Source organism: Anolis sagrei, chromosome 2, assembly GCF_037176765.1.
Source record: "Anolis sagrei isolate rAnoSag1 chromosome 2, rAnoSag1.mat, whole genome shotgun sequence".
Lineage (NCBI taxonomy): Eukaryota > Metazoa > Chordata > Lepidosauria > Squamata > Dactyloidae > Anolis > Anolis sagrei.
Window position 1 is genome coordinate 195,339,914 of NC_090022.1, and position 24,460 is coordinate 195,364,373.

General features: G+C 38.9%; 1 protein-coding gene across 4 annotated transcripts; it reads left to right on the top strand.

The window, feature by feature from the left end:
• The first annotated feature begins 1,290 nt into the window (after positions 1–1,290).
• On the top strand, positions 1,291–22,799 carry REST (RE1 silencing transcription factor). Of its 4 annotated transcripts, none has more exons than XM_060762689.2 (4): positions 1,291–1,427; positions 7,926–8,959; positions 12,880–12,963; positions 16,454–22,799. In XM_060762689.2, the coding sequence occupies exons 2-4, from the start codon at positions 7,933–7,935 to the stop codon at positions 18,205–18,207; spliced, it is 2,865 nt and encodes a 954-aa protein (XP_060618672.2). In that variant the 5' UTR covers positions 1,291–1,427; positions 7,926–7,932; the 3' UTR covers positions 18,208–22,799. The 4 variants fall into 4 exon arrangements, with proteins under 4 accessions (XP_060618672.2, XP_060618676.2, XP_060618675.2 ...); XM_060762693.2 differs by lacking the exon at positions 1,291–1,427 and adding an exon at positions 1,562–1,677; XM_060762692.2 differs by lacking the exon at positions 1,291–1,427 and adding an exon at positions 1,705–1,937.
• The last annotated feature ends 1,661 nt before the right edge of the window (positions 22,800–24,460 follow it).

A 24,460-nucleotide genomic window follows, 5' to 3' on the forward strand; every position in this document is an offset into this window, starting at 1 on the left:
TTTAGGTGTGCCTTGTTCCTGCCTGGGGGGATCCTTTGTTGAGAGGTGATTGAGTAGCTGTTCCTGAGTGATTCTTGACTAGATTTCCCCTGTTTTGGAGTTTTGTTCTTTATTTGCTGTTAAAATTTCAGAGTTTTTTAAAATACTGGTAACCTTGGCATGGATGGCCTGACAGTTTTTAGGTGTGCCTTGTTCCTGCCTGCGAGGATTCTTTGTTGAGAAGTGGTTAGATGTTCCTGATTGATTCTTGGGTGGATTTCCCCTGTGTTGGAATTTTATTCTTTATCTGCTGTTATAATTTTGGAGTTTTTTAAAATACTGGTAGCCTTGGCATGGATGGCGAAGGCCTTGTTTGTAATAACAACCATAAACAATAATAAAAACATTTTTCTCAGAGCGAGAGACCCTCCCTCTTCCATCCCCTCCCCCTTTAAGGCCTACTTCAGCCAAGTTGAGGGAAAGTGGGTTGTGAAGTCTGTTGGAACTAGGAAAATTGGGTTTATGTTGTTTGTTTGTTCAGCCCTGTCGGCTGTCACCTCCCCCAGCTCCTCCAAAGTCAAGCCAGTCACTTCAGGGATCCTATCCATCCATCTTGCCCTTGGTCGGCCCCTCTTCCTTTTTCCTTCCATTTCCCCCAGCATTGTTGTCTCTAAGCTTTCCTGTCTTCTCATGATGTGGCCAAAATACTTCATCTTGGCCTCTAATATCCTTCCCTGTGGAAACTAGGTGTGAATATCTCAGTTGGCCACCTTGATTGGCATTTGATGGCCTGACAGTTTTTAGGTGTCCCTTGTTCCTCCCTGGGGGGATCCTTTGTTGAGAGGTGGTTAGTTGTTCCTGATTGATTCTTGAGTGGATTTCCCCTGTGTTGGAGTTTTGTTCCTTATTTGCTGTTAAAATTATAGTTTTTTTAAAAAAAAATACTGGTAGCATGGATGGCGAAGGCCTTGTTTATAATAACAACCATAAACAATAATAAAATCATTTTGCTCCCTCCCTCTTCCATCCCCTCCCCCTTCAAGGCCTACTTCAGCCTGACCCAAGTTGGGGGAAAGTGGTGGTGGTGACGGGAGAGGGTTGAGGCGAGACCCTCCCTCTTCCATCCCCTCCCCCCTCAAGGCCTACTTCAGCCAAGTTGAGGGAAAGTGGTGGTGGTGGTTGAAGGGGGAGGGGGTTGAGGCGAGAGTGGGAGGGGGCGGGGCAAGGCAGGGCGCGTCACGTGGCGTCGGCGAGAAGGTGGGCGGGGCCTTCCCCTCAGAGTCTCTCTATCCCAACGAAGAGGAGAAAAAAGGGGGCGTGGCCGCTCGCTCAGCGCGTGGTGAGTGCTGGAATGCGCGCGGCCGCTGCTGCCGTTGTCCTGAGGAGACTCGCCGCCTTGTTGGCTCCCCCCACCCCTCACCTCACCACTGGAGCGCGAGGCGGAGAAGGTGCGTAGCTAGCGCGCCTCGAGGGCGACGCCGACGACGTGCTGCGTGTGTGGACGAAGAGGAGGAAGGAGGGGGAAGGGAGGGAGGGAGCGCGAGCGCGCTTGTGGCGCTGTCCAGGGCTGATCTGGAGGCGGCGGAGGGGGCGGAGTTGAGGGGGAAGAAGGAGAAGAAGCAGCAGCGAGGCGCTGAGGCCTCTCAGGAAGAAGAAGAAGAAGGTGGAGGAGGAGGAGGCGACGACGACGGGGAGGCCGTGAGTGGCGCCCCTTCCCTCCCTCCCACCCTGCCTCTCTCTTCACCCCTCCCTCCGCCTCTCCCCTCCGCCGCGTCGAGGGAAGGCAGGAAGTTTGCTGGGGAGGAGCCGCCTTCCCCGCCGTCTCCCGGCCTGGGAGGGGCCCAGGCGAGGCAGGCAGGCAGGCAAGCAGGCCGCAACCGCCCTGTTGGAGCTGGACAGCGATTCCTCCCTTTCCCCCCGGCAGCCAGTGAGTGGGTGACTGACTGACTGGGCGCAGGGTGGGTGACCTTCCTCTTCTCTCTCTCTCTCTGTGTGTGTGGGTCGTCTAGGCCTGGGCCCTCTTTTCCTTCGCCCCCCCCCTCCACGCGCCACTGCTCCTTTCTCTCCCCCTCTCAGAGTTTGGGGAGTTTCCTCTGAGAGAAAAGACTCGAGTGGATGGATAGGGAGGGGGAGAGGGAAGGAAGGAGTAAGGAAGAGTTGGGGGAGATTGCCCCCTCCCCACTTTTTTAAGGGGGGTGGTGGTAGTGTTGTGTGGATCCCCGCGAGGGAAAAGTTTGTGAGGCGTGGGGAAGACGATGAGGCCGAAGCACAGGCAACCAGAGTTGCTGCAAAGAGCCGCTTTGTGCTTCTGCTTGGTATTTCAGAAAATGGCCGAATGCCTATTTCTGGAATGCAGCAGCAGCCGCCGATAGTGGTAGACCTCCATTTCCCAAACGAGTTTTCTTTTTCTTCTTGTTCCCAAATTGCAAACTCTCTGGCCTTCGCCTGCACTTCCTTTGCTTGCCCAAGCAGGAAAGAAGAACTTTGTCGTGGTGTGCATTCGCTCAAATGGAATTATGCAAATAATCCTGGAGATCTTTACTTTGATTTTTTTGTAGGAAAGGGACGTCCTTTGGCCTTGGGAAACTTTGAAACTTTTAAAACGCAGCTAGGGCCCTTCCACACAGCCATATAAACTAGAATATCAAGCAGAAAATCCCACACTATAATCTTTGAACTGGAATATATGGCAGCGTGGACTCAGCGCCCTTCCACATAGCCATATAAACCAAAATATCAAGGCGGAATATCCTACAATATGTGTTTTGAACTGGAATATATGGCAGCGTGGACTCAGGCCCTTCCACACAGCCATATAACTCAGAATATCAAGGCAGAAAATCCCACAATATCTGTTTTGAACTGGAATATATGGCAGCGTGGACTCAGGGCCCTTCCTCACAGCCATATAGACCAAAATATCAAGGCAGAAAATCCTACAACATCTGCTTTGAAATGGAATATATGGCAGTGTGGACTCAGGGCCCATCCACACAGTCATATAAACCAAAATATCAAGGCAGAAAATCCCACAATATCTGCTTTGAACTGGTATATATTGCAGCGTGCACTCAGGGCCCTTCCTCACAGCCATATAACCCAGAATATCAAGGCAGAAAATCCCACAATATCTGCTTTGAACTGGGTTATCACAGTCCACATTGCCATATATTCCAGTTCAAAGTAGATAATGTGGGATTTTATTCAGCTGTGTGGAAGGGCCCCTAGTTTTCTTGGCTTTTTGGCAGAGTGATGACTTCAGAGTGGTGTATGTAGGTCATTGAGCTCATTTGCGTTTAGGCCCAAAGGAAACCAGGATATTATTTAAGCGCCCCCCCCCCCCCTTTCCCACGTGGTTAGTCTGCTAATTTCAAGGCCAGATAAACCTATCCAATATATTTAGCTTGCTGCATGAATGAGTGTGTGTTCATTTGGATTTTATTCAGCACCTTAGCAAGGAAAGTAATTCCTCCGCTCTCTAAAATTTGGAAAATGAATCCTTGACCACACAGTGATGTATAGGTATTTTGTTGTGAATTCCTGCAGGACAGAGAGTTTTGAAACTATGATCCCTTCCACACAGCTGAATAAAATCCCACATTTTCTTCTTTGAACTGAAGTATATAGCAGTGTGGACTCGGTTAACCCAGTTCAAAGCAGATATTGTGGGATTTTCTGCCTTGATACTCTGGGTTATATGGATTTTCTGCCTTGATACTCCCCATATAAACATGTCATAGGACCCTTCCACACAGTCATAACCCAGAATATCAAGGCAGGTAATCCACAATGTCTGCTTTGAACTGGGTTATCTGAGTCCACTCGGCCGTACATTCCAGATCAAAGCAGATAATGTGGGATGTATACAGCTGTGTGGAAGGGGCCTGCGAGAGTTCAGCTTCAATGAACAGAATGCCTGTTTACATATTAATCACCCCCGGGCAGCTTCAGGGCTCAATATTTAGCTTGTACAGTGTAGAAACTACCCAGAATAAGAAAAGAGCTATCCATGTGGACAGTCTTAAGAAGATCTGACCTTTGAAATGTTATTTGTTGTGAGTGAATTGTTAATTGGTGTAACAGGATTAGTTCCCAAAACACTGGATAGTGCACCCCAAACATATTTCATGCATAAAATGGAATTGGCTATTCCCTTTATTTCCCGTTTACAAGTTGAATACTGGTTTTAACTAGACCTTTTGTTCTGATACTATAGAACGGGAGTAGTGCACTTAAATTAATGGAGCGTCGTAGGAGTCTAGCCCCTACTATCAGCTCCCAAGAATGTATGCCCAAGATTACTTACACAGACTTTGTAGTTTTTGATGCACTTTCAGATATTTTCGCATGAGCCATGTGAGGCAGATAGTGGTAGGAGGATATCCCCCAACCAAAATAATGTATGTTCATGAAATGAGAATTTTAATCCACCATAATATTTTGGATGTTAAATTCAGGGAATGATTTGTAGGACTTGTAGTTGATTTGCTTTTTAGAGTCAGTATGCTTTATGAGAATTGGGAATTTATTTTTTATTTATTACATGTATTTGAGGTTGGATATGCAGACTGCTCCATTAACACCAGAAAATTCTTTTTCTGTGACATTCTCTGTTAAATCCTATGTGTGTACATACTTAAACATTTAGCCGTACTCTGACCTCTCCTCAGTTGCAACGTTATGAATCTCTCTCTTTCATCCTCCCAACACAGAGCCCTTTCACACAGTACTATATCCCAGAATATCAAGGGAGAAAATCCCACAAAATCTGCTTTGAACTGGCTTATCTGAGTCCACACTCAGATAATGTGGGATTTCCTGCCATGATATTCTGGGATATAGGGCTGTGTGGAAGGGCCCACAGTGAAACTCTTTCTGCATATGGTAATAAGAAGCCCCTCCCCATTCTTAGTTTGGTAGCGATTCACTGTGCTGAACTTCTAGCAAGTACTAACAGTGCCAAGCAAGTGGTGCTCTTTGGCCTAGAAGTGTTGGTGTTGAGGAACCAAATGTGTTGATTAGACAAAGAATAGAAACACCTATAGTCTTACCTAGCACTCATTGTTTGCTCCATCTCAGTATTTACTGCTGAAAAGTTGGGCCACTTTTTCAGTAGAGGACCCCCCCCCCCCCCAAGGATCAGACAAAGCAGCCAACCATTGTACTGAATTCTTAGATGTGTACTGGTACATTTCTCCCCTTGTGTTGTCCTGTAAAAGGTTGCATAAAAACTCTGTTGAACTATTATTTATATGGAAGCACAACTAAAATGTGTCATCCTTTGACTTTGACTTTACACAATGACTATATATTTATATATATTCCACACAGCTGAATAAAATCCCACATTTTCTATTTTTATTTCATTTATTTCAAACATTTGTACCCCGCCCTTCTCAACACCTTGGGGGGGGCACTTTGAACTGGAATATATAACATTGTGGACTCAGATAACCCAGTTCAAAGCAGATATTGTGGGATTTTCTGCCTTAATATTCTGGGTTATATGGCTGTGTGGGAGGGCCCTAAGACTGATTTTAACAAGGATTTTATAAATCTTGTTAGACAATCCATATTAAAGCCTTAATTTTCAGCAGTACTGATAACTTCCGTACAGTTAATGTTTATTTAAAAACAACATTATTTATTATTTATATTCCCCTTTTCTCTCTTAAAAGAGACTCAAAATGCCTAATTGAATTCCAAATAAATTATAACCATTTAATTATGATGAACAGCATTATATAATTATAAAATGTAAGCAAACACAATTGTGCAGTTCTCTTAGACCTCTGTCCCAGAATCCCAAGTAAGAGTCAAACAACAGGAAAACTTGAAAAGATTTATCTTCCTCTAAAATGCATTAATGTCTATTAACGCTTATTCTTGAATGGGTAGGTGTGCAGGCTTAGAGAGAAAGGAGCTATCAGCTTATCAAAATATTGATTAAAACTTGTACTGTGAAATATTATCAAATAAATTGACCACAGTGTCATAATAATGCTGTCATAATAATTATTTGCAGATAATTATTATGACAGCATTTGTCATTGGCTTGAACCTCTTGAGTCTACATCAGCTAGTATAACATGGTTTATATTTTGGCAAATAACTGACTGAAAACTGTGGTTTGAAAGTGGTTTACCAGTCCTGGTTTCTTTTAAATGTGATTTCTCATTATATCTTGTACTAAGGTTCAGCCATGTTCTTGGTATATTTCTGCACTCAAGTCTTTCTTATCATGTCCTCAAGCTAAACTTCTTTCACTTACTTCTCACTCATCTTGCAACAAGCATCCTTCTCTATCCAATTCCATGAGCTCAAGGCAGAGCTAAAAATCTGCTCTCTAAATGTTAAACTACATTTTTGCTATGACACAACAGTTTTTAACAGAAATTATCTTTGCACAAACACGAAACACAACCCCCCCCCCCCCCCCACACACAGTGCAGTTTAAAAACAGGTATACTGGTTTGGATTTCAATTATTATGCTTAATAAAAGTTCATCCTAATCAGAAAATAATTACATATTCAATTTACTCATTTTTAAAAATGTTAATAGAACTACGAAGTGCTGAACAGTGAAGTATACATATACAATAAGGAACTGCATTAGTTTTGCTAATTGGTGGTCAAAACAACCAGCAAGAACAATAATAGTCAGTCTTATGAAAACAATATTATTTTTGCTTCTCTATAGACATGGCAATGGTGGTTTGAGCATTGGACTATGACTCTGGAGATTTGGGTTCAGGTATCTGGTCAGCCATTAAATCCGCCAAATAATCTTGGGCAGGTCTCAGAGAAAGATAGTGGCAAACCTCTGAACAAATCTTGCTATATGTTGGAAACAACTTGAATGCACACAATAAAGTCCTCCATAGTGTCCATTGCAGTATAAAGTACTGATACCTTTAAAAAGAACCCGAGAAAGGAAAACCAATACCTTCAATTAAAAATGAACTGACACAATATAGTAGTTTTTAAGCTATTTGAAATGAGGGAACTAGCTTTTTCCCTGCTAATGTGCCAAGGACCAGTATTGTTTTTGTGCCCCTTGGCTGCAACTGTTCATTCCCTAAAAACCTGCTGTAGACTGGCAGCTGATGGTTTCCTCACCACTTTGAATAGCACTGATGAAGTCTTTCAGCAATGTCTACCTACTTGTACACTTCTTAGAAATAACACCATGTAACACAATTTTTGTTCCTGGGTTATAGATGTCATTTCCTAATGGTTTATCATAAAAAGATGGAAAAAGTTTATTAAACTGTAAAAACTGTTTTTGCAGGACATTCGGCATCATCACATTTTGCTGTAGTTTTTCAATGAATATCTTGAGTCTCAACCAATTAAACATAGTTTGTGGCAGCCACAAAAATGAAGTTTCTAGAGTATAACAACTACTTTCAAAGTACATACATAAACAGAAAATACCACTTTCAAATCAGGAACAGTTTTTTTCCCCAAATTTTGTTACATAGTGTAATTTGGGGAGAATTAATCTACACAAAATCTTATTTAAAACATTTTATTCAATCTTATGAAGGGAAATATTCCATATCCTTTTAAACTTGGTTTTCTTTCTGGGCTTACTCATATTTTTGTATAAACATGCAGGAAAACCTCACAAACAACTCCCAAAACAGAAAGAAAACACAAGCTCTACAAACACATATGTATAGGGATGATTGAAAACAAAGTAAAACAAAAAAAAAAAAACCCCACATGGAGCACAAGCACCACAAAATACAATCTACAAAACACAGGGAATTTACAAGCAGTTATTTTAAAAGTTCATTAATTCATTTAATTTATATCCCTGTCTTTGAATTTTAATCTTGATTACTTGGTCTTTGTTGTGTGAAGTGTTTTAATTTTTTGATACTATAACATGGATTTTGTAGACATGCAACTTATGAAAAAAAATCTTTTTATTTTACAGAATAGTTATGGCAATGCAAGTCCTGGGACAGTCTGGTGGCAGCAGCCTGTTTTCTGGCAATACTAACCTCAACATGACTTTGTCAAACGACATGTATGACTTTTCTGAACTTTCCAAAGCTGAGCTGGCAGCTCCTCAGCTCATTATGTTGGCAAATGTAGCCTTAACAGGAGAAGTTAGTGGCAACTGCTGCGAATACATGGTTGATGAAGAGAGGCAAATGGCTGAACTGACAACTGTAGGCAATGCCAATTTTTCAGATAGTGATGGAGAAGGAGCAGAGGATGCACATGCCGCGGAGCGTGATCATGAAGACCTGGGTGATATAGAAGTGAGAACTCTTGGATCACCGGATGTTCGTAGCCTTGAAACTGAAGAAGCAACTGAGTCTTCTCTTAAGTGTAGCCTAGATAAGGATTTTCCAATGGCAGGGTCCCCTGAAGACTTCCAATTGTCAGGTGACCCAGATGATTTCCAGTTATCAGATGCTCCTCAAGGTTTTCGGTTGTCAGGTGACCCAGAAGATTTTGATTTTTCAGAGATCCCAGAGGGCTTCCAGTTGTCAAATTCCTCAGAGAGTGTAGATGATAGAGGTAAAAGCTTGAAGAACAAACCGTTTCGTTGTAAGCCCTGTCAGTATGAGGCAGAATCAGAGCAAGAGTTTGTCCATCACATTCGGGTGCACAGTGCTAAGAGATTCATAGTAGAAGAAAAAGCTGAGAAGCATGGCGAAGTTGACTCCAGCAGCACTACAGATGAAGTTGATTTCTCCAAGGGGCCTATAAGGTGTGATCGCTGTGGCTACAACACTAATAGGTATGATCACTATCTGGCTCACTTGAAGCATCACAATAAAGCTGGAGAAAATGAAAAGGTCTACAAATGTACAATTTGCACATACACAACAATAAGTGAATACCATTGGAAGAAGCACCTAAGGAACCATTTTCCACGAAAAGTGTACACATGTTTACAGTGCTCCTACTTCTCGGATCGGAAGAATAACTATGTTCAACATATTCGAACTCATACAGGTGAGTGATGCCTTTCTATTTCCTAAGGCTAATTGTAATAAATGTTGGTGTTATAGCTTGTGCAGTAAGGGTAGAACCTTTAATGATTTTAAATATGCTGATTGTGTGTGTGTACTTACCCTTTTGTGTTGGCAGCATGCTAGAGGATAAAATAATAAACCTTAACTAAATTGATTCGATTTGTAGTGTCTGCTCTATCATGAAAATATTGATTTTTCTTATGACATTAGCAGCTCATTTTTTTAAGGAACGAAACCTGGTTTTGTTACTGAAGGAATAAAAAACTTGAATAAACCCCTAATTAGAGAACCACTTGTTCATTTTACTGCATGCTGTTGACTTGCTTGGTTAGTGGAAACTGGTGGGTGTACAAAAGGAAAGTTAAGCAATCAACTTCATTACAATCATTTTCTCGTGCACCAATTTAATGGATTTTTTTGGAATTCCATTGTACCTATAGAACTTCGATTCAGCAGCACATTTTGAATAAGTTGATTTTTTTCTCCTTTTGGATTCCTTTACTGTCACATCCATACACATGAATTTGAATGACTGTGGCATGGATGATCCTGACTTTGGTGCTCAATGTTGTGTCTTTAGTCTAATCCTTTCACATTTGTCAATTCTAACCTTAGCTTTCTTCTCTGTAGTCTTCATTTTGATCGAATGAACTGAGGTAAACAAAATGTTGGTGCTTTTATCACCCACTTTAAAGTTACATAGCTCTTCTGTAGCCATTATTTTTGTTTTCTTAACATTCAGTAGTACCTCTGTTTTTGCACTTTATTCATTTATGCAATGTAAAATATTGATTAGGATGTAACATTGTACAATGTGCTAACGAATGTTGGTAACAATTCAAGTTAACAATATGATAAGAAACGAAATTTATCTTTGTAGTTTGGTTCCTCACTGTTATCTTTCCCCCCCCCTTGTGCTGGCCGATCTACTAACTGAAGAAGTAAGTCATTACATCAAAATAATTGTTCAAAGTAGTTTGCATGCTATTCAGAATGAGCCTTCAGTAATAAGAGGGAAAAAAACAAACCCCATTGCCATAGCATGGTAGTTAGGATCTTTGCTTCTGTAACAAAACTGATAGTTTACTGGCCAAACTACCTTTGTTGTTAAGCCCCTTATCTCCTCATAGTTTTGGGCCGCAGCACTCTTAATTTGCATGGTTTTAAAAAAACATATTAAAGTGAATTGATGCTGTGTATCTTTCCCCCAGCAGATGACAACTGCATTAGCTATTTTGGAAAAAATCATGTACATAAGGCCAAGTCATGTGATTTATGATAGTTTTGGTTTTTGTCAAAATGAATGTTAATTAAAAACCTTTTCAAGTAGTCAAGGTGAGATTATTTTTGCCCCGCCTCCAACAATATAGCAAACATGTCTAGGAATGCTAACTGATTAATACTAAAAGCTGTTATTTTGAACCACAATAGCACAGAAAATAGGAGGACAAAAAATTATTGAAGTAATTTGAAAGCTATTTGTGATTTTACCAACAGTTAAAAAGTTTAAATTTGTAATTTAAGTAGAAAATGCAAATTTCAAATGGCTTTAATACATGTTTCTCCCAGTTGTTGGGTTTTAGCATAGAAAACATGCTTGTTGTAATTGTATATGGCTTTAAGTAGTGCTGAAACCTATTTTGGATATTGAAGTATGTAGGATTTCTTATTTTCTGAAAAATATGGTACATTCCTGCCTTGATTAGTAAAGGCAATCGGAATTGAACTAATAATGTCACTCTCAAGCACTAGTATTACCATTCCTTCTTCCAATCCTACCTTTAATCCAGGACTTAAGGCAACACACAGTCTGATTAAAAACAGTGTTACAAATATTAAACTAATAATGTTTAAGCATTTGCTATATTACAAAGAATTTAAAAGACTATCGGAACCACAGTCTTTCTTAAAAGCTCCCCCTTTCAACCCCCTCTCAAATACAAAAGGTCATTGGGTGTCAACAGAGGAACATGGGAAAATAGTATTTTAATCCCAAACACCATATTTACTCTCTAGTTCCATTGAAATAAACAGGGTTTATATAGCTGTATAAGCGGGTCCTTTCTTACAGATGAAGTGTCACCCATGTACTCTTATCACATATATGACACAATTACTTTTGATTTTTAGTTTTCTCTATTTTGTGGTAGGTTCTGGCATTTAGAACATATTTGTTGTCAAGAAGACCCAGCTGATTTGATACTTGCAGCATGACTAAATTGGGCCCTTTCCACACAGCCATATAACCCAGATATCAAGGCAGATAATCCACAATATTTGCTTTGAACTGGGTTATCTCAGTCCACAGTGCTATATAATCCACTTCAATGTGGGTTTTATACAACTGTGTGGAAGGGTCCTTAGTGGCTAAAACTAGACATACAAACACTGGCATGATGTATTTGTCAAGGTCAGTTTAATATTGCCATGAACTTTCCCATCCCTATGCCTTTCTTTATCTGGCTTGCCCTAGTGGTTGCACAGTGACCGCCATTTGTGCGGCTTAAAAACCAAGAGAATAAAGTCTAGAGTTAGGTAGATGAATGACTCTAGAGCAAGAAAGGAAAGTGTTGGATGTAGTGGACTGAAGATGTTTGGAGCTCCTTTTAATAGCAGTCTTCAAGTTGTCATGTCCCTAAGAAAGACTACCCGGAGAGGAGGAAGAGTTGGGGTGTTGACAAATATAGTTTTAGTTTGGCCATTAAATCATTTATTTATTTATTTACGACATTTATATTCCGCCCTTCTCACCCCAAAGGGGACGCAGAATAGCTTAGACAAAATTATTATATTGTATTATTAGTAGTATTACATTGTATTACATTATATTATCAATATTATATGTGTATACAATATTTTATAATATTAGCACAGCACAATATTAGTATTATATATTACTATATTGTTGCTGGGGGGAGGGGCTCCCAACTGATGGCCCAGGAGACATGGTCTAGAACATGCTCTTCATTCTGGCTCCAGAGTGTCAGTTGGTGCTGGGGGGAGGGGCTTCCAACCGATGACCCAGGAGACATGGCAGAGTCCTGTTTTAAACCTGAACACATGTCCCTTAAGCCCTCTCAAATAGTTCGAAGCTCAGAGGAAGAGTTGTAGTTCTTCGTGTTTTTGCTGCAGTTTGGAAGCTGTGAGAGATCTTCTTTCATCCTTTCACTTGCATCACACCAGAAATCGTGCATGTAGGAAACTACTTGCTATCTTAGGAATTAAGAGGATTGATTTGTGGGCACTCATCTAAGAATGTGAGGCAGGAAATCCTTGAATATAACACCCAGCCATGTGTTTACTAAACAGCTTTAAGCAACCCACTGTTTCTTGCCACTAGTTTATTTCTCCCCCATTTTACAATATGGGAAATAATGTCACCCCTCTGCTTGCATGGTTGTAAGATTTACATATATAATGGAAATGAATAACTTGGAATAACGTATTTTATAAATTCAGCCAGTTTTCTTAAAAAAAACCAAAAACCTCACAATGATAATTTTTCTGATGCTGAATAATTTGAACAGTTTTTGTTTTATTTTTAGGACTGTCACCCATTGCAGAGCATATTTTTTTTATTAAAAACTCATAGCTAACTTAAGTCCTATTACCCCAAAGCAAGTATGTATTCTGTGAAATAATCAGGTCTAACTGACAACATTTACATTTGAAAGGCAGGAGGGTTAGTTTTTAAGTGAAAAAGATGAGGTTTTAAAAGGATAATTTGTATTTGAAGCATCACTAGATTTAGTAGACTGCATGAGGAAGAAAGTTGCATACAATTCTGAACCCAGGTGTGATGTTTATTTGACTTTTCTTTAATAAACCTGTCTTACTTAGTTATTTGTTTGGTTTTTATGAGCAAAGTAAAAAGGCTTAAATGCTGTTTCTGTTTCTCAGGAGAACGCCCTTATCGGTGTACTATGTGTCCTTATTCAAGTTCTCAGAAGACTCACTTAACCAGGCACATGCGGACTCACTCAGGTTGGTAAAAGGGCATTTCGAGAGCATTATGGTGGTCAGGATCGGTTGTATTTTTAATATGCTGTGCAGTGGTTGGCAGTAGTAGTATACTGTCTGAAGGCCTCATGCAGCCTCTGAAAGTTTCTCCACCCTGAGTGGTTGAGTGGTAGTAGTATTTTGAGGATAAGCGAAGTTTCCTTTTCTTGTTTTTTCAATATATTTCTGTTTTGGGGAAGTATCAAACACTGAAACTACTATGTGTGTGGTGGGAAGGATACTGATATGTTCCACACCTATACAATATCTTTGCTGTGGGTATTATTCTCAGAAATGGTTGGCATAAAATTTGTTAAAATATACCTTGACTTCTTTATGTATCTGAAAAACGTGCTGGCCCAAATTACAGTGGTAGTTGTGTATTGATGTATGTTCCTTTTGACCCCTTCCAATTCTTAAAACAGTTTGCTGGTGCTACTGCAGATACATAAGCAATATATTTCTTTGGATTTAAAACTTTCTTTTTCCTAATCCCTTGCTTAAACCTGGGTGAGGAAAGAGTAGCTTGGGACAGACAGCTGGGGGGAGAAGCAGTTTCTTAAAGGAACCCACAGCAGGAATCCTGTGCATGATCATTTACGGTCCCTGGCCTATGTATTGAATCAAGACAGTTAAAACTTCTGTTACACTGTGTAATGTGAGGTTATTCTGCTAGGTATAACAATGCCAATGGCTGATGTGTTAAACAAACTAATCTTTCCCCCACCCAATAGTGATAAGCAAAAATCTTGAAACAAAATTTTAAAATTTTAAACTTTTATCTTACCGTTTTACTTCCCTCTGAAGTTGTCTCCTCCTGAGCAATGCATGTTTCTATGACCAGGAGCTCTCAACTCTGTATTTAGCAGCAGCGGTAGCTGGAGGCTGCTATCTACATGTGGCAGTGAATCTATTCTGTTAGTTCTAGTCTGAACTTTAAACAAACTATCTATGGTACTCAGTGTTACCTTCCCCCCATGAGACTCAATATCTTGGATAGTTCACTTAAAGCACAACATTGAACCAGAAAAGATTAATTATCGCATTGTTAGGGAGAGCCATCAGCTGCCACTGTTTGCAAGATAAAACTGGGGTCCTAAACTTGACAGGGTAAAAAGAAACTAGGTGTGCGAAAATCTGTTTCCCTATTCATTATCTCTTTTTATCTGGCTGTGAACTGTCATGGTCTTTCTAAATGCCCTTGTCATATGGGTGGATATTAACAACATACTTTCTATTTTGGTGTTGTCTGGATTATATTGTGTACTTTTATAGCCCACCCATCTTGAAAACAGGGTAATAGAGATGTTAACCACACTTCAAAGTATAAACATATGTTAGAAATAAGTGGATCCTTCATACCAGAAGTCCACTGTACAGAATCTACACTTTCAAAAGATGTGTAGGGTTGGATTTGGAGCAAAACATCAGTGGGCAGTAATTCCATAACTGGGGGGCAGTTTACAATTTACAATTTGAGTGAAACAAAAAAATTGAGGTTAAGAGAGATTATGGTTTATATAATGTTGATTAAGAAGCCTGCTGTTTAGCTTCTGCATTATTTCCACTAATAGAAGAGGTTTTTATGCAGCAGCACATAATATGGGAGGATTGTAACTGCACTTTCAATTATTTCTAAAATAATGTTATCCAAGAAACAATTGTTTTGAGGCAACAAGAAATTGGCTTCAGATATTCTATGTTTTGCACACGGAGTTAAACTTTACTGTGAGGAAATGGATGGGAAATGTGCTACATGTAACTAATATATTTTGCTTTACATGTTTTGAGTCCCTTTATTTCCAGTTTTCAGACATGAATGCCATTTTTGTGTAATCAGAGTACTACTACTCTTGTGTCCAGAGGGAGGTATTACAAGGTTTGGGATAACCAGAGTGTTTGCAGAAGTACAAAAATATTTACCAAAGAAAAATCTTAAGGTGGAGGTGGGGATCTTGAACAATCAGAGTGAAGTATGGGGTTGCTAAATCGGCATAGAATGGTGACTAAATGTTGGAGAGGGAGAACGGTATGGGAGGGTATGGGATGAAGTATTTTGAAGGAGTGCATGGTTTCTATCTGGAGCAACAAACGGGAGCATTCTTTTGAAATATTTTTTTGCAGAGCCCATTGTGTTTTTAAAATGCATGAATGGATTTTCCTTCAGAACACAATTGGGAATTATGTGGCTCGCCAGATTTTCTTGTATGGTAACAACCAGCATTCCTCACCATTGGTTGTACTGTTCAGGTCTGCTGGGACATGGAATTCAGCAATATCTGAAGGGACACACTAGTTTGTAGTGTTTAAAACCACAAATTGATGTTAATGCCCTTATTAATAAATTTAGGACCCTTCGTTGTTTGACACTTATTTTTATTTGTTTTGTTTAGAATGAAAAATTAATGACTTTAATTTAGACGTAATTATTCACAAAGAGATGGTCTTACTCAAGAACTGGTATTCAAATAAAAGGAATTCATAGCATTTTTCCTTGGTTTTTTAAAATGGAAATATATACCCTGTGGAACAATGCACAGTTTCTCATTACTGTCTAAAACTTAGTCAAAAGTCAAAAGATGGTCGTAGTTAAATAAAATATAGCAGATTAGATCTTAACCCTGTAACCCAGTTTTGGAGATCCCTCTGTATTCTTTCTGCAAGGTCCTCTGGGTTTCTTTGTAGCATTTCTAAGGAATTGACACAGATGCAGTGGGGAAGTCCCCATTCACCAGTACAGTTTTATACACATGGATCTAATTTCTCCCATTTTGTTGATATCAACCTTAGTTTTAGACAAGAGTGGAAAGTCAAAATTCAGCAAAACATTGAGGAATCTGAATATGGGGAAACTTAGTCAGAATACATTAATTTTAATAGCAAAATATTTTCCAAATGTTGCTTGCCTAGTTCAGCATTTCAAGACACAGATTAAGTTGAACCACTGCATTAAAAATGAATATCATTGACGTTTGCATTGTTGGAGATATATTCGCCTTTTGTGTTCTGAATCTTAAAGAGTGATTAGAAACACAAACATTTTATATTGTTATCTTGAAACTGTATGTGGAGTGATGAATTAATACTGCAGAAATGTTTTAGCAATGTGGGAATGTAATCAATTTTGGGTTTATATGGTTGCAGCATAAGATTTGTATAACACAACTATTCATTTGTAATTTCCATTTTTCTACACTGCCTTCAATGGACCAGTTTGGTTTGGATTCGAATTACTAATATTACTGTTGCGTGATCTCTTCTGGTATGTATTTAACATAGATGGAATATGTGGTTTTGTGATTGCTTGCATGTTTGTTTTTGTTTCTTCTTTTTTGTATTTGTTGTCATGTGAATGTGCCAAGTGTAAAATCATTTAATTTTCAAATTCAAGGGAAAAACCCCCAAAATAATTGTTTGCATCTGTAGCTATGCAGTATGTTAACGGGCTTCTTTCCCACTTTTTTTTTTGCCTCAGGTGAGAAACCATTTAAATGTGAACAGTGCAGCTATGTGGCGTCAAACCAGCATGAAGTGACTCGACATGCAAGGCAGGTCCATGATGGTCCGAAGCCACTGGTCTGTCCTCACTGTGAATACAAAACAGCTGATCGAAGCAACTTCAAGAAACACGTTGAGCTCCATGTCAGCCCACGACAGTTCCTTTGCCCAGTTTGTGAGTATGCTGCATCCAAGAAATGCAACTTGCAGTATCACATCAAATCCAGGCATCCTGACTGTTGTGATATCACAATGGATGTCTCAAAAGTAAGGCTACGGACTAAAAAGAATGAAGTGAACATTTCAGAAAATGTGGAACATAAAGTGGAAGAAGACCAAGCAAAGAAAGAGCTGGCTGAAAAGAAAAATGAGAGAGCTACAAAAGAGGAGAAAAAGGAAAGTCTGTCAAAAGAAGAGAAAAAGGAAAACATGTCAAAAGAAGAAAAGAAATTCAACCAACCGAAAAATGAAAAGAGAGAGAACTTACCAAAAGAAAAGAAACTTGTTTTAGAGAAAGTGACAACCCGAAGTCGCAAAACTCTTTCCAAAAATAAGGATGAAGACATGAAAACTGAGAAAATGGCGGAGAAAACTGGTAAAACGAAGAAACTGAAAAGAACAGCTGAGAATAACTCTCTTCCAGAAGACATTGTTACAGATGTTGATGATATAATTGCAAAAAAGAAAAAGAAAACAGAGAAATCTCAGAAATGTCAGGAGTCTCAAAACAATGACAATAAGTTGGAGGATGCAAAAAAAGAAGAGTCTTGTCTTAAGAAGAACAAAAGAAAGAAAGAGCTGAAGAATAAGTCTGTTAATAATAACAGCAAGCCTGCTTGTGAGAATATTGTAGGTGAGGACACCCTCCCTATAGAGCCTCTAGAGGAAGAAAGGAAGAAATCTAATGATTCCTGCAATAGGCAGCAACCCGTTATTCCTTCAGATGTTGGGGAAAACATGCAAGATTTAGAGTCACCATCTGTACAATCTGTGGACAAAAATGTAGAGGTGGAAATGGAAGACCAAGAAATGACCATGGCAGAAGAAGACACTTCACAAACTGCTTCTGAGAATGAAATTGGAATAGAACTGGCAGTCACCCCTAGGATTAGTGCTCTAAATTTGAATGCTACCTTGGAAAAAGAGACAGCTATGTTGGAGGATACATTATTAAATGTTGCCAAAAATATTCAGACAACACAAATGTGTGAAATGGAAGTGGTGACTAATCCAGCTGTGGTACAAGAGACTCAGCCAATGGAAACAGATGAGGGAGAAACTGTGAGTAGCCCACATCCAGAACATGATAGTTCCACAGAAGAATTGCAGGCTGAAGACCCAGCAGGAGGAGCGTCAACCTCGCAGTTGCCAGAAAAAAATCAGCAAAGCACTAAAACAGGCCTAGTTTCTGCAGCACCAGGAGGCACTGTAGTAAATGAAAGTCAGGAAATGGAAGAGGATGAAGGCATCCACAGTCATGATGGCAGCGATATAAGTGACAACATCTCAGAAGGCAGCGATGATTCTGGGTTAAATGGTGCCCGGACAGCCCAGGAGAAAACAAGTCAGAAGGCACCTGAAGAACAGGCTGAAGTCAAGGTCACCAAGGAGAACTATGTGTGTATATTCTGTGATCGCTCATTTAAAAAAGAAAGTGAATATAGTAAACACCTGAACCGCCATTTGGTAAATGTATACTACCTTGAAAAGGCAACAAAGGGGCAAGGTTAACCAAATGGTGGCATAATGACAATTTATTCTTCCTCTGTAAAATCGTATAGAGCTTAGGTACAGTTCTTGTAGAATCTTTGCTTAAGCTCAGTTTGCTTATACTTTTTAAGTTGTTGTTTCTTTTCCTTTGATGAAACGTTTCTCTAATTAACTACTTGTACCTCTTTGATTAGAGAGGGCAAGTGGGTATGTAAGTCTGTGGCTTGCTAAATTGGCTTGAGTCCCTGGGATAGAGCCCTGGAATCACTTCTATATTTCTGTTGGTTTACAACAGAGCTGTACACAAATTAGATTGTTTAAGCGCAGTAGCCTTAGGATGCTGTCTGCTGAGTGTCTTCCGCATAAGCTCTGTAGAAATGGATTATGCAAAAGCGCTATTGTGCTCTCATAGGACTTGTGCAGAAGACAATTGATGGGGCCCACAGTAGGGGCCTGCCCACTTTTTATGCTCCCAAGGAGATGTTCCAGTCTGGAATAAGCGTCAGCCTGAAATGGGTGTCAGATATATGGGTGCCCCTGTCTTCCCCTCCAGGAGTTATTCGCATGTGATATCTTCTGATTCCATAGGTTAGACTCCTTTCCTTTGACCTTGTTTCTTATACACACTTGCCACAGAATCAGACTACTTTACTGTGATGTGATTACATGCATGCCATTGCAGGAGGTGTATCATATGGACAGGAGAACTAGGGGTAACTGCCAGCTCTACGAGATTTGGTTCTGCCCATATGATTCTGTTATTCAGAATATATATCTGTGTGTGGACAGGATCTTTCTAAGGGTGATGGCGTGTCTGATAAACAGCACATAACTCCTCCTTGAAGGGGATAGTCGTAAAACGGGATGAAGCCCTGAAACTCTTATCTGGTAGATATTTCCCTGGGATGTGCCAAGTACACAGGCTATCCATGCTTGTGGAGAAAAGTATTATATACATGGCATCTTAAAAGCAGGGATGATGCTACCATGCATCCAGATGACTGTCTTTGTTTTTGTTTATCTTGTTTAAACCAGTGAGTGCATAAAGAACTCATTATCTAAACTATGAAAAATACAATGGCTTGTTTTATAAAAAGTGCGCTTCTGGGGAAAAGTTGAGGTTTGGCTCACAGTAAACATCACATGACCATATTATTAATTGGTATTCAGGTCCCCCAGTAATGATCAGTAAGCCAGATTCTTTCATCCCCCCTCTCTTTTGAATAGTGAATCCATTATTTTATAAATACTACTTTAAGACAAGGTTGTTGTTTTCTTTTGTGCTTTAAGAGAAGAAAATGTTGCACATAATTGTTTTTATTTGTACCTATGCAGTTTAAGCCTTTAGGAAGGTTAGTATTTGTGCTGTATAGTAGATTTTCTGTATGCATGTTTGATTTTGTTAAATAATTCCTTTCCCTTGATCTTGACACTTCGAGGTTTGTTGCTTATCAAGGCCGGTATTATTTGTGTTTTTTGACCGCAATATTTCTGGTTAAAAGCTTGTGGAATAAGGATACTTTGCTAGCATTAATTTTATAATTTGGAATAAATTGGCCCTTGCATCATCCACAGGAAAGTTGTTCTGCAGAGAAGTAATTTAACTAATTTATAGGTACTCATTTCATTAAGGTTTATCTGAGGAGCTTTACTTGAATTATACCTCTTAAGTTGGGAACTTTATTCATATTCCATACATAAGACAGAGTGTAGAAAAGGAACCTCTGGATCTAACTGATAACAGTAATAATGTTAGTACCATGTTGTCTGTATTTTTAAGCAGGCAATACTTCTGTGAAGTTGCTACTTGTTATGCAGAGAAAAGTGTTTCCAAGGCCCCTTAAATTGAAAAGCAGATCCATATGCACATTATCTCTCCCTCGTTATGTCACTTGCATTTCCATAAGGCTTGCATCATATGTATTTGCTAGGGGAACATTTACATTAATATTCATTGAGTTCTGTAATATTGGTAAGTAGAAATAAAATATCCAAAATAATGCAAACCAGAATATTTTTCAGATTTCCTTTTTGCATGTGAAAACTTGCGAACACAATGCATTTCAGACACTTAGTTTTTCCATGGGTTGTGTTTATTTCCATCCATACAGAGTTGAGAGACTTTCAACGTACATGTTGCTCCTTTTCCACGGGACTAAGACCTTTATTCATTTGAAATTCAGCCTGTTAGAAATATCCTTATAAGCAACAAACCTTGAATCGGGGCAGATGTAGACATTCCTGTTCTGTATTCAGTGAAGTTTTAATTAAATTAATTGCCCTTTTTATAGGTGACATACAGATAAATTGAAATTACTAGAAATCTGAATTGCTAATTTTGTAGGCATTGGGAGAAATGTCACAAGTAATTGAAACTTGTTCATTGATAGTTCAGACTTCCTTAAACATTTTGAAATACATAAGTAATGGGAAACCTTCAGGGAGTTAAATAAATTGGCAAAGGACCACACAACCTCTTCCAAATCATTTTTAGTTTGTAGATATATCTTTTGTAAGAACAAAACAAGCAAACATGGAATCTTGCACTGTCAGAAGGCATAGCCTGTTGGGAAGTTTCAGCATAGGTTCCATTGCTGTGTTCTTGCACTGCTGTGATTCATTTCTTGGGACTTATGCAGAAAGACTCCTTTATTGACTGTGCCTCTGTATCAAGGTAGTTTTATGTCCTGTGAAATTATTAAAGCAAACTATATTTATGACATACTCCCCTTCCCTGTCAACAGTTGAACTTGCATTAGTAGCTTGAATATTATTTAGTCTTCCCCTATGTTCTTCCTTTCTGTTGGAATGTTTTGTGGTTTCATTTTAACATACCTTGACTGAATAGAAGAACTTTAGACTTCTGTGTAAAACGGGGTGGGAGATTTGTAATAGGAGGCCAAAGATCTGAGGGAGAAAGATCCCTTTAGGACAGAAATTGTGTAACATTAGTTATTTGTGTGGGAATAGCTTGTGTTCAAGACTTACCTTCGCTGTGACAATCATTATCATCTGAGAATCAAGTTGCAACTATATTTATGTTGAACCATTAAACATTGCTGAAATGTCTTCCTAACCAATTAGTTGGAATAATGTTACACACAACTTCATTGTTGGATGTAAAATATCATCATTTTGGCGGTTTGGATGGTGGCTAGAAACTTCAGCACTGTGTAGACAAGTCTTTTGTTCTCTTGCTACTTTATAGAAAGTTTCCATTTTAGAAGGATGGTATTTGTGGCCTTGCTACTTTTTAAAATAACGTTTTAAAACTGACTTGGTTGAAAAGAGAAAGGCAAATTAGTGGCAGTGGATCTAATGGTGTTAGATGGCTGATATTAAATGAAAAATACTGTTACATTGCTCAGAATAGTTACTGGCATATGACTAGGACTAATGATTTCACATTTGGGATGACTGAAGAAGACAGTGTCTCTATTGGGACCTGTTCATGAGCACGAGAGCATACAACTCTTAAGTATTAAAAGAGCAGATCTTCCAATGATGTGATCAGTGTGTCCTGAGATATATTGAATGTTGTGATTGATTTGAAATTCCAGTATATTATCACCATGTTCACTGTTTAGAACAGGGGGAATTGAAGATTACAGTTGCATAGTTTTAAGCTATAGCAACAAAAATAGATTATTTCTGATGTCTTAATCTTAGACGTTTGTAATGAATAAGCAAAATTAGGGTCAAAATGTAGACAACTTAATGTGTTTCTGTCTAAAATAGGTATTTTATAAATTGACCGCTTGGGTCAAAGGAATTTGGGATACATCTTTCCAGCATCTTCCTTACTCAAGGGCTTCTCTCAGCAGCAGGGCTTGTTGTAACATCTCAGGCTTTACACATACTGCATTATCTCATATTATTGGCGCCATGATGGACACTATGGCTTTGCAGAATGTCAGTGTTTTTGATAACAATTTTTTAAAAAAAATCAGTACTACACGTAATTAAGAATTGGATAACTAGGAACTTAATATTGCTGCTATATGGAGATTGATTGACCTAAGGGCTGGAACTTTAAATTTGTTTTACAGTACAAACTGACAGGTCAGTTTATTGATAACATTGTTGATTTCAAAATGTTAAGTTCTGTTGATTGGTTGCAAATACACATTCAGTTAGATTTTTTGGAAACAGATTGTGTAGTGAATATGCTGAGATACAAAATACATTAATTACTTCCAGGTAGTGTATAGAATTGTTTCACACATGTGTATATACATCTTTTCCTCTCCTAGAAAGAAAATCACACTAGGTAAAGAACTTTTTGTAAGCTGGCACTGAAACATTTTATGTTTGGTTGCACCGTGTTTGAAGCTTTTTACAGTGCAATACGTGTATTATTCTCTCAATTTAAACCAAAGGTAATTTTTTTCATGCTTTCTATCTACTGTAGTGCATGAAGAGCTTTTTGTACGTTTGTGATAGTTGTAAAATCAGAACAAATCACATGTCTTGGGATTTTTTTTTATTTACCTGAACTATATACAAGCCTTTGTTGAAAATGTAAGGTGTTAAACTAAATTGCATATTAACCCTTGAGTGTATTTCCTTAAGCATAGTTATAAGTCAATAAACTTTATTAAGGAATGTGTGGAGCTTTAACTTGTCTATTACTTCATATTTTTTTAAAAAAACCTGAAGTAGTTGTGTCCCTGGGCATTATTTCTTTTGCAGAAAATTTGGTACCACAAGCAGAAAGGCAGAAAGAACATGAAAAGAATAGGGATAGGGATTTTGTACACTACAAAAAGGAGCAGTTTACTATGGTTCATAATTTTTTAAAATCTAAACCAACAATATACATTTTGACCTTCTAGAGATTTTTGCATCCAGGGATGTTTTTCTTCTTTTACCAGCTCAAACTACAATTTCCATTTCAGTGGTCATATTTATTGGTCTGTGCTTCTTCAACTTACTGGGATAGCTGGTGATAGAGGTATATCTGTTTTTCCTATTATTCGTTTTGCTGTTCATGCCTGCTAAGCAAAATATCCCTGAAGCCATTGCTTTGCCCTGTCCATTACAGACAAGCACACACAGCTACAGCAGGATTGGCTAAAACAGTCTTGTCTTTCACAGTTTTTGTTACATTGGTTTTAGTGCAGAGGTGAAGCTGCAACCCAATACAGAAAGTTTGCGTTTCTCCAGCCTGTCTTATGTCTTCCCAGCACCAATGCTAAAACAAAACTTCCAGCTAGGTAGAAGGCAATCTGTGTCTTTTAACCATCTAGTCCAGAAAACGCACAGCAACCCAGTGATTCTGGCCATGAAAGCTTTAACAACACATTGCCACTATTACTTTTTGAATTATGAATATACCAGACTAATACTGTGAAACTGACAGGAGGCTTCCGCTGAACACTATGCCCAGAGCTTGGAATGTAGTTATAATGATAAACATTCAGAATTCAATATAGGTAGTTCAAGTTCTGTCTGAAGGGGAAAAAATTGCACACATAGTGCTGTGGAATAATTTGTGTAAGAATTCAAGGTAGCTCCTTAACCTTTTCTGTGGTTTTACTAGCCACAGAAAATATTAAGGAGTTACCTTGAATTCTTACACAGCAATTCCTCTGCCTTATAATGTCTACCCAGACAATCACACAATGCTTTCAAGTATATCTCTGTCTTCATAGAGACCAGACAGTTTTAATTAAATGAAAGACTAAAATGTGCTAACATTCTGTGCACCTGTGAAATCAGAGTATACACAGAGTCCTGCTGTAGTTTAAAAACTTTCCAGTGTGCAATGTTGAATGCTGGAGGATCAGAGGGCACTCACTCAGCCCAGTTCCTGCCTTGTCAGGCAGAAACACACATTTGTCAGCAGAAAGACTGATTTATTTGTCTAATGTGAATAAATACGCATGTCAACAAGATTGCATGCCCTCTCCAGTGACCCTCGCTGCTAAGAAGCTAGTTCTGAGCCATGTAGAAATGCATGATTCACATTTTCTGCCCCATGTATTTCAAAATAGTTCATAAAGTGAGTTGACTGTTAGTTCTTAGTATCATCAGTATGTGCAATGAACTATCTAAACCAACTTGAAAGACAATGATAGGCCTAACCTTTTGGTTAAATTACGTTTCATCTTGTATTGCTAAACAGCACCTTTCTGCATTTTTTTAAAACCACATGGGCATAGGATTGTGAGTGAACAGCCCCAAAATTGTCAGTCATAATTGATAGGTCAAATGGTTCATACATCTGCAGGCAGAACACCCAGTCAGTCCACACACACCAACACTCCCAATG